The sequence below is a fragment of the Mastigoproctus giganteus genome, chromosome 2 (genome assembly GCF_048544385.1).
Source record: "Mastigoproctus giganteus isolate SK-2022 chromosome 2, ASM4854438v1, whole genome shotgun sequence".
Lineage (NCBI taxonomy): Eukaryota > Metazoa > Arthropoda > Arachnida > Uropygi > Thelyphonidae > Mastigoproctus > Mastigoproctus giganteus.
This window is the reverse complement of record NC_143576.1, coordinates 209,230,321-209,245,461: the sequence shown is the minus strand read 5'-3', so window position 1 is coordinate 209,245,461 and position 15,141 is coordinate 209,230,321. Positions and strand designations below refer to the sequence as shown.

The 15,141-nt window shown below is 34.2% G+C and overlaps 2 protein-coding genes across 4 annotated transcripts in view; one reads left to right on the top strand and one right to left on the bottom strand.

The window, feature by feature from the left end:
- Window positions 1-547, top strand: part of LOC150090019 (protein fantom-like) — a 38,743-nt gene extending 38,196 nt beyond the window's left edge. The window contains exon 5 of the mRNA XM_090390150.1: window positions 427-547. Coding sequence (XP_090246276.1) covers window positions 427-524 — 98 coding nt within the window. The 3' untranslated portion in view covers window positions 525-547. The remainder of the gene's footprint in view (window positions 1-426) is intronic.
- An 11,895-nt stretch (window positions 548-12,442) lies between these two features.
- The window catches only part of LOC150090018 (pleckstrin homology domain-containing family G member 4B-like), a 1,014,666-nt gene continuing 1,011,967 nt past the window's right edge, over window positions 12,443-15,141 (bottom strand). For all 3 annotated transcript variants that reach the window (XM_090389713.1, XM_090389714.1, XM_090389715.1), the window contains one exon: window positions 12,443-12,836. In XM_090389713.1, the coding sequence (XP_090245839.1) occupies window positions 12,816-12,836 (21 nt within the window). In that variant the 3' untranslated portion in view covers window positions 12,443-12,815. The remainder of the gene's footprint in view (window positions 12,837-15,141) is intronic.

Sequence of the window (15,141 nt, the reverse complement as noted above, 5' to 3'; positions counted from 1 at the left end):
ATATCAGCTGATTAAATTACAAGATGCTGTTCTTTACACAGAGAATTAAGAGCTGTTCTCTGTATCTGAGACAGATTGGAGGCCATGGATTGTATATGCTGCACAACAGAGGCCACTATTGAGCATACTTCAATCGCTGTCTCCTCTGGGATGTGAGCAAGTGCAGTTTCTACCCCCATAATAAGTTGAGTAACTAGAGGTTTCTTCAGAATCACTGCAAAATTCATTCTGAAGGACAGAATACCCTATATATAAGTTGTTACTCATTTCTCAGTTTATACCTCAAGTTAAAAAAAATTATTCTGGATTTTGTGATAGTTACCATAATTTTGCTCAGCAGTGTATTTTGAATATATTAAAATTATTTTCTTAACTGTACACAGTACAGTTTAGCAAATAATAACCAAGTAATTTTTTATATTTCAGTCTATGATGCTAAGAAGAGCAAATCTGTCATTGGAATCTTGAATGTGACAGTGGAGGCCTTTGCTGCTTTGGAAGCTGTTCAGGCAGCAAATGCATAAATTATTTTGTTCATAAGTCAGACCGTCCATTTTGTGCCATTTTTGTAGATATATAAATATTTATATATATATATTTAATGATTTTTTTTTTTCATTCTAGAATCCTGTGATGTTCTAAGATAACTGTAATTTTATGGTTGCAATGTTTGCTAAATTTTTAGTAAACACAATTTTTTATAAACATTTGAAATTTTATATATATCCTTTGGTTACGTTTGCCAAAGGCATTTATAAAATACCTTGTATATATATATCTCATTTTGGATCTAGATTTTCTTATGTAAATAGTTGTGGTCATTTAAAAAGAATTAGTAATTGATAACATCTAAAATATTTCCTCATGCTTGTGTATATTATACATTATATGCTGATTGCTTGTGTCATCTCTTGGTTTAATTCAACAAGTTTGATATTTTTTTATGTATCTCACTTGTCACATCCATTTCCAACCTCATTAATAGCTAAGATAGGGGTTTAGAGGAAAGTGAATGTTGAAATTTTTAGAAGTTTATTTAAATATTATTTAACGTTTTTGCTGTTAGGCCTGAACATCTAGGAAAATTTTCATGTTCATTTTGTGAATTTTCAGGTTTAATTCATACCTTGATTTATTTGAAAGTAATGCTGTCTCCTATCTAATATAATTGGAAATGATATTAAATGATTTTTTTCTCTAAATAACCACTCTTATACCATGTGTCTTTATTTATTTAATTAATTAATTAGTCTTATTGACTAAATGTTACCATACTTGTCATCAGACCATACTTCGATGTACTACTAACAATCTCTTTCTTGCCAGAGAACAAAAAAAGTGATATAAAGGTGGTTACTTAGAGAGAAAAATGTCTCCTGTCTTGCTATTCTGCATTCATTAACCCTTAAGATTTGTTGCAGGATTTCAAGGCTTATTTTTTAAATAGTAATTGATCACTTGCTTCCTCCTCCCCAATTTTTTGCATTTTCATGCCATAAAAATATTTTTTTTCATTTCTGTTATCAGATAATTGACAACTTTCTAAAATCAGTCTACATAATTATTTATGCATACAAAATTAACTTTAGTAATATTAAGATTAGCTGCAGGAGTGTCCAGTCTGTTTTTTGGATCATGTTGAATACCTCTTATTAGCATATATAATCATGATGCAAAATATGAAGCTGTTTAAAAAGTAAGATTAAGGTAAAGGACACTTAGGAAAAGACATTTAATCATAGAAAAATGAAATGATACATGAATGGAGGCACATAATATTAGGCATGGGGTACAAGGATGCTCCAGGCCTTTTGCACCACACACAAAAAAAAAAAAAAAAAACCATTGGTGTTTCTCTTCTCATACAAGTACTAATCGAGCTGTCCTGTAAATTTCCCCAAACTGTTGTCCTCAACTACTGAAGGAGGCAGCTTTTATATTAATTAAAAACTGGCTGGTTAAAAGAAAAGTTACTAAAATCCAATCTATGTCTCTTCCCCCCCCCCCCAATTGGAATTTATGACACCTATTTTAATTTTAACAGTCAGATCCTCTCCAAGGTGTCTAGTTACCAAGGTCTGCAAGCCCACATATTTAAAGTTTTTTTTTTTTTGTTTTTTTTGTGTGTACACAATATTTTAAGTGGTCTCACAATTGTCTTATACAAATCTAATTATGATCTCTCCATCTTTATAATCAAATTTTCAATATATATTCACTAGAACATCATGGGCCCTCTCTGCTGTCTGTACTGCACAGAAAACTTTGTCTACCTAGATTGTTATCCTCAAATTCTTTCTTCCTCTGTTTTTAATTCAAATTCAAAGTGTATGAGTTGTTTTTAGGTTGTTCCTGTCCAAGTGTGAAATCTTGCATTTTGTAGCATTAAAACATAGTGACTACATTAGACCTATTTGGCCACCACAGAAGCCTGTCTTAAGTTTTCCAGAAGGAATGCTGTCTGGTGTGGTCATTTGTTGCTTTTCCAGTCTTAATATTATCTGAAAATTTTGGCATAATGCTCTATATCTCTTTGTAAATGTTGTTTAAGAAAATGAGAAACAACAGTGGTTCCATCATCAGTCTCTGAGAAACCTCACTTCTCATATGTGTGAAGTCTGAAGGGTAGCCATTAATCACAATCCTCCAAATCCTGTCTTGTAGCCATCTAGAGAACTTACCTGTGATATCCCAATATGTTCCAGCTTTCACAGTAATCTCCTTCAAGAGTGGGACTGAGTCAGGTGCTTTTCTCAAGTCCAAAGAAACAGTGTCAAAATTATTTCCTGTTTCCAACTTGCGACTCAAAATAGCTAACCAGATTAGTTAAACAAAACTTACTGTAGCAACTAAAAATGTAGGCTCTTCAATAATTGCATTCTCCCTCTCTCTTTTCATCCTTCAACTTAGAATTTTTCTGTGATCACTTCCTGCTAAGGATTCCTGTACTGTCAGCCCTATGTTGCTGTTTCATGGGTAATCACATCTAGCATATTCTTGAACCTAATATTTTCCTTTAACATGTTAAAATAAATAACATTAGCATTAGCATTAGTAGAGGCATATGATGCAAGAAAGCAAGCTTATTCAGTATCAGCCAAAAAAAAAAAAACACACCACTCCCATTTCACCCCTCCGTTCGTTCGAAATACCTGTCCAGTTGAGCTTTAAATTTGTTTAGGCTATCAACTTCAACAACAAGTGATGGAAGTCGGTTCCACCAACCAACCACCCGCTGGCCAAAGGCAAATTTCCGCACATCTATCCGACATCTGTCCTTCCTCAATTTGAATTTATGCCCTCTGAGGTGATTATTCTGAGCAAGATGAAGAATCCCATTGGCATTGAGCATGCTCAAACCATTCAAAGCCTTATACACCTCTATCAGATCACCTCGCCGGTGCCTAGTCTCCAGACTCTGTAATTTGCAAAACTTAAGCCTTTCTTCGTAAGAGCAACCCTTTGTTCCATTCACTAATCTTGTTGCCCTTCTCTGTACCCGTTCCAGCAGCTCTACATCCTTCTTGAAATGAGGCCTCCAGACCTGTATACAGTACTCGAGGTGTGGCCTGACCATTGCCTTATACAAGGGAATAATCACCTCCTTATCCCTGCTAGAAAAATTCCTGTATATCATTGACAAGACACCATGAGCTACTCTTGCAGCTAGTCTGCACTGCTCAGAGAACTTCATATCTGCCTGCACAATTACCCCCAGGTCCTTTTCATTCTCCACCACTGTCAGTGTAGTACCGCAGAGTTGATACGTTGCTCTGGGGTTACTGTTTCCCATATGTAGTACTTTACATTTGTCAATGTTAAACTTCATTTGCCACCTCTCAGCCCATCTGTTCAACCTTTCCAGATCCTGTTGCAGCAGCATAGCGTCAGTAGTGTCCTTCACAACCCTGCCAACCTTTGTATCATCTGCAAACTTGGACATTAAACTTGATATCCCATCATCAATATCATTCATAAACACCGAAAACAACAACGGACCCAACACTGAACCCTGAGGAACTCCACTAATAACATTAGTCCACGTTGAGCAGTGTCCATTGATTACCACTCTTTGTCTTCTGCCACTCAACCATCCCCTTATCCATAGCAGCAATTTGCCTCCAATGCCACACTGCTCAATTTGTGCAGCAGTCTTCCATGTGCAACAGTATCAAAAGCCTTTCTAAGATCCAAATATATAATATCAAAGTTATTCCCTGCATCCAGTTCTTTTGTGACTACATCATAGTATCCAATCAAATTGGTCAGGCAAGACCTGCCCTTAACAAAACCATGCTGCGTCTGAGCTATAACTGAATTCTTGTCTAGATGATCCTGCAGTGCTTCTTTAACCAGTGCCTCCATTAATTTACCTGGAACAGAAGTTAAACTAACAGGTCTATAATTACTTGTGTCAGCCTTTGATCCTCCTTTGTGAATTGGGGTTACATTTGCACATCTCCAGTCTATGGGTACCTCCCCTGAGTCCAAAGAAGCTCTCATAATTATGGCTAGGGGTTTGCTTACTTCCTTTGCTGCCTCCTTTAATATAACTGGATAGATCCCATCCACCCCAGGTGCCTTTTTTATGTTTATCCTCAACAACCTCAATAACATTCATCTAGTTGATTTAAAATTTTTTTCCCTCCATGGTGAGTTTCCCTCTCAAACTTGGTCCAGTGAGTGCACTCTAAGGGCAAACTGAAATAATCCATAAAAAGGCATTCACAATTTTTCTTGCCTATTTCATCTACATACAGAGGCAGTTGTCTTACTTTTCACGTTCTTCTGGTCAATAGCATTATCCTATTTTTACCAACTACCTCATGCCATATGGGTTCTATGCTCACATGCATAAGTTCCAAGTCTGTTAATGTGTTTGTCATACTCAGGCAGCTTTTGATAAGCATGACCCCACTCCTCCTCTTTTACCTATATATATACCAGAGTCAAACTTCAAACTCATTGTCCCCTATTTCTGAGTAGCACTAAGCTTCCTTTAGCCCTATTATGTAAGCATTAACTTAACTTATCCATTTTATTGACCACACAATTGACATTATTATAGACAGAGTTCAGACTAAGCATTCTTGTATTGTTTACTATCCTGGTATATCCCTTAAAGTTATTTAAGCCTGCTGCCCTAGCATTACTTTCTCATCCATTCAAGCACTTGGCTCACAAGTGCAGTCTGCATACCTGTAAGGGACAAGAGCAAGGTTGTGTGATGGATGGGCAAGCAACTCCTATTTGTAACACTATGTGCATTGTTAGTTTTGACTGCACCAAAAAATACATTTCTTAGACACAGTTGCTGATGAATTTCTGTGGGCTTTAGTTCCCTTAGCATGTAGAAATGGACATTCATTTTGGTTTAGCCATCTAATGTCACTAAAGGTGATCAGCACCCTGTAACAAGAAAATAACATTACATACATGTGTATTTTACTATTGTGGGAAGTACATTTTCTCCTCCTAAAACATGTCACCTTACTTTTTAGACAGCCCTTGTATTCTTATAATTTGTAAAACAAATTATAAGATTACAAGATAATTATCATGTAATCTTATAACTTATAAGATAATTATCCAGGGGTGAAAACGTAAAATATATGCAACTTTTTTTTTTTTAGCAGTCTGAATGTTTTTTGATCACATCTTGCATATAGGCAAACTAAGTTTTTTATACCGCCAAGAAATCTGAAAAAAATAAAAATACTACCACATTTTAAAGTCCAGTTATTTTCTCACCATACTTTGGAGCTCTAGTTGTATCTTCTACTGTCCTTGAGAGATATTGAAATATATTCTGCTATTTTTTTATGCCAACAAATGGAGAAAAGCTTGATGAAGTAAGTACATAGCTAGCACTTCACATCCATTTTATATACAGGCGGGCCTCGATTAACGCGATTAATTCGTCCCGCGAGCGCATCGCGCAAAACGGAAACGCGTTAATCGAATATAATAATCAATAGGAAAAATTATAATTGGTCCTTGACCTTCTGGAATGTCCATAAAGAATTTTAAAAATACCTTTTAAATAACTTTTTAACTGTATATAATGTAAAAGATAATGAAAATAATTATGGAATTAAATGTTTATTGCATAAAACAGCGGTTCTTAAACTGTGCGCCGCGGAATATTTTAAATTTTCGAGGGAAATACAGCGATACTCGACATCTGTCGGACACCGCGCGAACTACTAGCTCGAGGTAGTTCACAGTTTCAGCATTTCTTATTAAGTTGTTTGGACCTAACTACTAAACGAAACTGTTAGGTATTTCTTTTGGTCTGGGTGCGCCTTGAAAAAATTACTGAGACATTAAAGGCGCCGTGAACCAAGAAACTTTGGGAATCTCTGACATAAATACACAATGAAGAAATTACTGTTGCGGAAATATTTGAACAGTGTTGACTTTCTCTTTTCATCAGTCAATTTCCGACGGCCAACAACAATCTTCTCTGGCCCTGGCGAAATAAATATCGCAGAGAACATCAAACCTTTTGTTTGAGGTTCTATGCGATGCGAAAGATTTCATCTAATTCTTTTACCGTTATAATCCTTGGCGGTAATGTTTTCATCTGGCTCATTTAAAAATTTGAATTTTTAAATGCAAGTCTGCATTGACTTTATTAGCAGGAGACAAACACGTCTTCTTCCGATGGTTGATGGAACATACTGAGGCTGGAAGCAGGCAAACGTTTGTTTATTGACCGTACGACTCGCGGTAAGCTTAACGCGCGATTCAAATCTTTTTCAACTATCGCATAAAAAAAAAAAAAAAAGATCGCGTTAACTGGAAATTTGCATCGTGTAAGGCGAAAAGTGGTATCATTTTTCAAATAGCATTAACTGAATATCGCGTTAATCGAACTCGCGTTACGCGAGGCCCAGCTGTAATACTATAGATATTACCAAGAAAGGTAAATAAAAGAGATACAGATGTGTCTCTTTTTTATTTTTAAGGATGTTGCTGTAGGTCTACATTTAAAAGAGAAGTTACAAAATGAACTTAAGAGTAGTAATCTCAAAGGCCATGTAAGACTACTATAAGAATGTACAAGGTGTAAGATAACATGCAGACAGCTGCAGATATTAAGCCAGGTGCCATGATTGGATGTCTTTCTTAATTTTAAATATGTTTTCCAACAAAAATTTTTCACAAAAGATTGGTTGTGACCTTATGGTAACATACCAGTACAAAGTTCTGAATTTCACAGCTTTAATTGAACTCCACTATTTGGACCACAAAGACTGTCCTGTTGATGGTTGCCACTGATGAGCTGCTTTCTGCTCAGTTGCTTCAAACTGAGGATAGCAAACTTCACTGTTTGTGGAAAGAGGAGGGTTTATAACATGCTGTTCAAATTTTGAATAACCAATCCACAGAAAGATTGTGCTGCCTTTTGTCCCTTATCAATTTTTATTTTTAATTATATCAGTCTGTATACATCATATTTATTTCTTATATTGTATATTTTCTTTCTTTCACTTTTAACCAAGCAGCTATGACATGGGGCTTAAAAGGTTCACCTGAAAAATATCTGTTGTATGTTAATTGCCAATTCAAGAATAGTGGGTTTCCTTTGTATGGCTTCTTAAATTTAGAATTTTACTTCAGAAATTTTGAAAGTGATATCTGTTTATTGTTTATACACAGTTATTAAGTGAGTGCTACTAAATGAGGCACTTCTTAATGAGTTTAATTGTTTCCTGCTGCTTTGTACTATTATTTTTGGTTTTAGCATAATGTAAATAAATATGTTTCTTGCCAAGTGGCTACCACCAGTGCTACAGAAATTAGGTACTCTTTGTTTAATGTTTAATTATTATATAAAATGTTTTATTGTCTCATTTATGTAAAATGGTTTCTTATTACTATTATTAATCTATTTATTTATGTGTAAGTAAGTAGTACTCTGTGTACATGGCAGTGAACAAACTAGACTTGCCACTTATATATCGATCTCATTGTGAAGGCCACAAATTGCCTTGGTATTACACTACTCCAAACAAAAAACACATTTCAGTGAAGAAGTATATTGCTATTTATTTAAGGTGTACATCAGGGTCAAAACATGGACTGTGGTTTGGATCCTTAATGGATAGGTACGTAAGTAGGCAGGCACCTGTTTATTACTGGGTTTATTTAATTGCCAAAACATAGTAATATGTGCACATGCATTCATTAGTTGGAATATTTGCAGTTTTTATGAACTTAAAAGTGGAAGTGACTAATAACCTTGTGTTTATAGTGCCCCCAACAGAATTGATAAAAGTTTTGTGTTGAAAATAAGTGCAAAACCAAAACATTTTTAAATTAAATTTTTCATAAAAAAAAAAAGTAAATAATTACATGTAATAAGTATGGAAATCAATTTGTTTGGAAAAAAAAAAGTCACTGCAGAGAGAATTTTAAGAAACCAAAAACATTTTTTATAGAGATAAGAAACTGGTGAGCCTGTCAGGCCCAACATGACCATGTTTGTTTGTTATGATTGGGACCACACTGCTGCTGAGTTAAGTAAAAAATAACAATTTCTTTGGCCATACATATTGTATATAGTTACTCATTTTAGTAAGTTATCCATTCCACGTATATAAAAACTGGAGAAGTTTTTGCAAAAATTATACATTGTACAGTAAATTTTTTAATTCTTCAAAACTTTTCATTCATGTATAATTTTAGATGCAGTATATGGACATTCATACACCTTGATATTGTTGAAAATACCCTTAGCCTAGTGCTTTATCAAAGTGGAATTCACATCAATACAAATCCTTTTTCTCTGGTTGTCAAACTTTAATCATGTCAGGAACTGCTAATTTTGCAACATCTGTATATTCTTTTTACCGTCCACAATTGGCCTTACTTTATATTCGTTTTCTTTTTCCTGCTTCAAAACAAGGAGTAATTTTAAATTTTATTTTTAAAATAGGGAATGCTCTTGGCCTTTACTCTTAACTTTCTCATTTTATTTTGCAGACAGTCACTGAGTTGTCACAAAAACAGAGGAAATATAGCACAAAATTGAAGAGAACTAGTTATATGATGATTTTTCTCAAAAAGAAATTCTTTTACTAAATTGCTGCATTGGGCCAATGCAGCCTCCTAATAGGGGATGCATTATGCAATAATGAATGTTATGTTTTCAGTTGAAAGTTTTTCTCCTGCACATTGCTTAGTTGTTCATGTAGAGTTGATACATATATTCACTGCTCAAAAATTGTTAATTGAGACTGTCTGACAAGTCTGAAACTAGCCACAACCAGTACCTTTGAGTTTTTTTTTCTTTTTCTTTTTTTTTTTTGAATACCTACTGGGCAATGATATTATTAGTTATTTTAGGTCAACGTATTGATGAGCAGTCATTTCTAAAGGCTCAGACACTGTCACTGGAGGGACAAAAGTGTTCCTAGACAATCACAACAGAAAACAATAATGCAACTTTGCATTGTTTTCTCAAGCTTGGTAAATTGTCAGCTTGTCTGGGAGGCGTCTCTGTAGCCAGGCGGGCAGGAGCAGCAGTGCATAACACGCGCTTCTTAATTAGACCGGGGTTCGAGACTGTGAGCCACCAAATATGGAGGATGCGGAAAGGTCAGGGAATGACCACCGCATATCCCCCGAGCAATATGGCCTTAGTTGCTAATGCTCCTAAAAACCAAATAAAAACAACAACAGCTTGTCTGGGAATTATTGTTGAAGTATTTAATTTCTTTTTCAGTCAAATATCTGAAAATCACACTCATTTTATCCATACTGCTCGGAGCATGGTAAACATTCATCCAATGCCATATGAGCATATTTTTTTTTAAATTACTTTGTATATAAAATAAAGTATTTGGTACTTTTTCAAGCCCTAACATAATGTTATATAAACTTTTTGATCCATTAGGAAAGGTAAGGAAGCATCCTTAATCCTTGCCCATCGAACTTAACAAGTTAATTGTAGATACACTTTATAATAACTGACAGCATGAAAATTAGAGGAGTTTATGCATGTTAACCTCACTATGCTGATTTGATTTTTAACAGTTTCGCTCTAACACTCAACAATCAAAATACGAATAACATATTAATATTTAAAAGCATTATGTACAAAGTTTTAATTTTTAGAAAATTAGTTCCACATTTCAATTAAAAAAAAAAAAAAAAAATCCCTCCTTTGTGAAGGGAGGGATTTTTACTGCTGACTACTGGAAATTTACTATCTGCCAAAGTTAGAAATGGAAACAGTTAAAAATGTTAAAGGTATTTGAGTCAGTACAATTAGGGATTGTAATATTTAGTTCTGTCTATTAGAAAACCTAAAATAAATGAGAATCAACTGGAGTTTTTTTTTTTTTTTTTGCAAAACCAGAGTGCATAACTTTATTATTTCAATAACAGATTTACAGGACTTGCATCCTTCTTTTATTGGCAATTATCTTAAAAATGCAAGCTTAGACCTGATATAGCCAGGTAGTTAATGCAGGAATGCAGTGATATGTGTGATTCAGTTGGCCATGAATTTGAACTCATGTGACTGCTAAATACAGTAATGATTAGTTGTAAACACCTTTGGCTTTGTGGTAATGTCAGAGTATAAATTTATTTTTATTTTTACTTTTGTTGTCTAGCCAGTACAGATATGCAAGTCCTGTGAATTTATTACTGAATTCATAATTGGAAAGCAGAAAGCTTTGATGTAGTGCATAGTTAATGTGCTAAATCGAAACCTTTTGGAATCTCTTACCTTGAGTAAAATCATCACTAGATTGTCAGGTACTGCTAAGTAAGGAGTAGCACTGCACTTCTTTCCCAAGAAGTGGTGTAATACTGAGGTAATTAGTAGCGATGACCTAATACATTTGGTGCCACTGTCTTTTCTTAGTTGCCGTTCCAATAAAACAGAGGTGCAAGTTGTGTGAATTTACTGCTGAATTCATAATAGGAGCTTTGATTAACTCATTGTAATAAAAAAAATTTAAAGTGTTTTATGTTATAAATATAACTGATAACAAACAAACTTGTAAAAGTAGTTGAGTTTTTTTTTAACTACACTGAAATGTGTAAAATAATGTATGTTTTCATGAATGGTGGTTTAGGCATGGTAATGATTGTGGACTGTTTATCAGAATCATGAACCTCTACTCTGTAAATGTTGACACCAAACAAAAATGCAATGGATATATTTATAATGACTGGAATAAACTGTGTGCATCTGCTGTACCCATATTAACTGGGGTTTTTTTGTTTTTTTATTATATTATCCACTCATCTGCCCACCCTCCTCACTTCAAAATCTTGGGAAAAGGTGTTTTTCAAACCTAGCCCCTTCCCCGTTAGAAAATGCATTTTTCACATCATTTCAGTTTCATATTTTGTGTATGTGAGTTTGAAAGGAGAAGAAAAAGCATTTTAAAACTAAGCAATAAGTTGTAAATTCAATTTGTTTTATTTGTTATCTTATAACTGAAGTTATTACAGAATAGATTTACAAATAGTTGCACATATGAATCGACAATTCACATGCACTCCCTGTTTTCTAACTTGTTACTTTTGACTATACTGGACAACACATGGCACTAGTAAAACACATTACTTCAGTAACTCCAAAGTACTGAGGCAGAGTAACATAAAAATATTTATACAAAAACATATGTACACAGCTCTTTTTTGTTGCAAATCGAGTGGCTTTTCACTGAGAGGAAAGTGTGGATATTAACAATTATTGAGTAATCGATTGTCAAGCATATCTGATCTACTGTAAATTATAATGCAATTTTCCTAAAGCTTGTCTTTACATGCACACATAAACATTCTTGATGAAATAATGTACATATACACAACTCTGAAACTTAAAAAGTTAACCTATATACATTAAAATATTCACAGCAATCTTTTAGACAAAGTATGCCTAAGATTTACCCTGTTTACATTACAATACCTATATATTTTGTTCATATCAAAATCTTTGATAGTTTGAGATTTGTACACTTCCTTAAATATCCTGAATAAATATAGAACATTTGTAAAATAATGGTATTTAGTAGAACATCTTAATTTACATTTTTAAACTAATTTGTTTTTGAACATTTTACTCATATATAAACAGTTAAATGAGGGTGCAGATAATTCCACTGTTATTAAAAGCAAATTTATCTGTTACGTTTCCTTCTCAGTAGAAGCCACCTTCGCATGACTACTCATGTATAGTAAAATAGACTAACATTACTTACCCTTTAAATAAGTTTACATAACAAAGTTGTTACAAGGTTACAAAAGTCATGACTATCTCGGTGTTAGAAACAGCAATATGGCCATTATGCCAAGAAGCAATATACAAATGGTTTGAAAGTGGCAGGGACAACATTTTGATTTACAATGTATATGGCTTTCAAGTCCTTCTCAATACCTTATACAAAAAAAAAAAAAAAAAAAAAAAGCCTACTGTTTTCTTTCACTACTGGACTGGTCCTGTTTAGGTTTTCAGAGGTAGCATACAAAGACTGACGTACTTTGTTTTCAAAGTATCTAGTCTCTCCCTCTGCCCCAAGGCACAATTTATGAACAACTTTTAGGTGAGATATAAATTACCCCCAATCATCTGTGGTGACAATTTCTCACTGGTTATCTTTTCATCACTGCTTACTCCTGAGTTTGGGAAGGAGGAAGTATGGCACAAAGGGATAAGGACACACGTGGGTCTTGGTACAAAGCATTGCAACCGTTTTGTGTGTTTCTGTCCACAGATTTATCCCATCTGCTGACAAGACTGGTAAATAAATAAGTTGCACTGTTGAGTGTATCATTAATACCATCTTTCACATGGAAGTTGTGATACTCTAGTAAGAAAGGAAATGTCATATTTAAATATATCCTCTATTTAAGAATATCAGTTGAATCATTAATTATGCTATATGACAAAAAGTATTTGGATACCACCTCCAAAAATATTGCGAACTATGCAAAACGTACCTGATGCGTACTGGCTCAGACATATCAATGTAAATCTTATGGGTATGTTTCTGTAGCACAAGTATGAAATTAGTATGGATCATAGATCAGAACTTACACTTTCAACATGGGATGGTGGTTGGATGCTATATCATTGTCACACAATTTCAGTGCATGCAACTCATTTAAACCTTGTCCTATAATTCACAAATGGAAGACAGTGGGTGCTACTTTACAAACTGATGAAATCAGGTCCAAGAGATCACAGCCACCATACTGGTGACTGTGATCTCTTTTTGCCTTTTTTTTTTTTTTTTCTCTTTTTATTTTTCTGGGGAGGGAGGGTGAAAAGTCTGGACCTAAATGTAGGAAAAATAATTCCTATGTAGAATTATTTGTCCTACAAATAATTCCACAAAAAAAAACAAAAAAAAAAAAAAACCAAAGATCACAAGATTTCTCCCCAATATTCATCGGCTTGGGAATAAGGAACTGAAAGTTCTATGGAGTGACAAATTTTGCTATACAGCATTTCATTTTTGTGGGAGTGTCCAAAGATCACTTCCTATCAGAGTGTCTACATTGTAAAGTTGAGTGGAAGCAGTCTGATAGTATGGGGCTGTTTCAGCCTGTTTGGAGGTAGTGCATGAAACCATGAAGTCCATAACCTTATTGACCATTCTGGAAAAAGGCCTTCAGTAAAAGCAAATTGACGACACTCCACATCATATGAGACTGGTTTATGGACAATATCAAGCTCAGAGCTTGGACCTCAAACCTCACTAAACACTCATGGAATAGACTGGAGTGTCAGAACAGGCTGATATTCTAGTGTGAGTTTCTGATAGGCCAACTCTGGCACCTGCGTTGGAAGAGAAATGGAGATGGATTCAGGCTGACACCTGTAAATGTTGGTAGATAGTATGCCCAGGAGGGATGATGATTGTCATACAGGCCAGAGTGCCCCTATCATGTTGTATTAGGTTTTTGATTTAAGTATTTTCGGAACTAGCCATGTGTCCAAATACTTTTAGCCATATGAGATATATTAAAAATAAATTTGTATTTCATTAAAATAGAATATAATCAATAATTTCTTTGCAATGAACATTGTGGAACATCATAATATTAAATATAAAAAATAATACTTTTCACAAAAATGTCTTAAAAAAAACACACACAAAAACCAGAAAACTTTCTGGAAAAAGTTTACAAGACTCTGGTGGATTGGCAGCTCCCATAGCCTGTTGTGGCTAATGATCACCTAATGGAGAAAAAGGATCTTAAACAACTAGTTGAAGATGAAGATACAAAGGTATGTATACAGAATTTGAGAGTGGAAACAGAATCTTAAATTGAGAAAATTAAAAATGTAATCAATGCCAAAAATAAGTGGTATAAAAACAGATAATAATCAAAACACTTGAAGATTTATACATAACCATTAAATTTAGAAACTTATTTGTTCAGATGTTAGTGGAAGTGACAAAAGAGGGATGTTTCAAGATCTTTAAAAACACAATTCAGAATGCCATGGTTGAACTAGATTAGAGGAAAAAAACCTTGGCAAGATTTTGGGGAAAAGGTGGTAAAAATATTACTATTGAATCCAAAAAATGTTGGGGGAGCGTTAAAACAGAAAAGAAAGATATTTCAGAAGTATGGAGCAAATGCATTCATGAATTGCTAAATAAAGATGTTGAAGAAATGACTTGAAGGAGTAAATCTATTGTTGAGCTAGAATAGGCTATAATGGCATGGCTTGTGGTCATAAGCCACGATCCCAAATAATTAGAGGAAAATCTTAATCAGTTATGCACAGTTAGTAAGGATTTTGGACTAAAGATGAATATGGCTAAAACAAAAGTAATGATGAACAAGTATGCCACAGAAAGGGAAATAATGATTGAAGGAGCAGTAATTGAAAAGGGGGAGTCATATATTTATCTGGGAAAAGTTATTAGCTGTAATAATGATAAATGGCTGAAAGTCAAGAGAAGAATAAATTTTGGATGGATAGCATTCAGAAAATATAGTCACATACTGAAGAGCAATATCCCAGTTTGCCTGAAACTTAAAATAATGAACCAATGTATACTCCCCACCATGACTTATGGAAGTGAAACTTGGGCACTCACCAAAAGAATGGAAGAGAAGCTGAGAACTACACAGCGAAGAATGGAACAAATTATA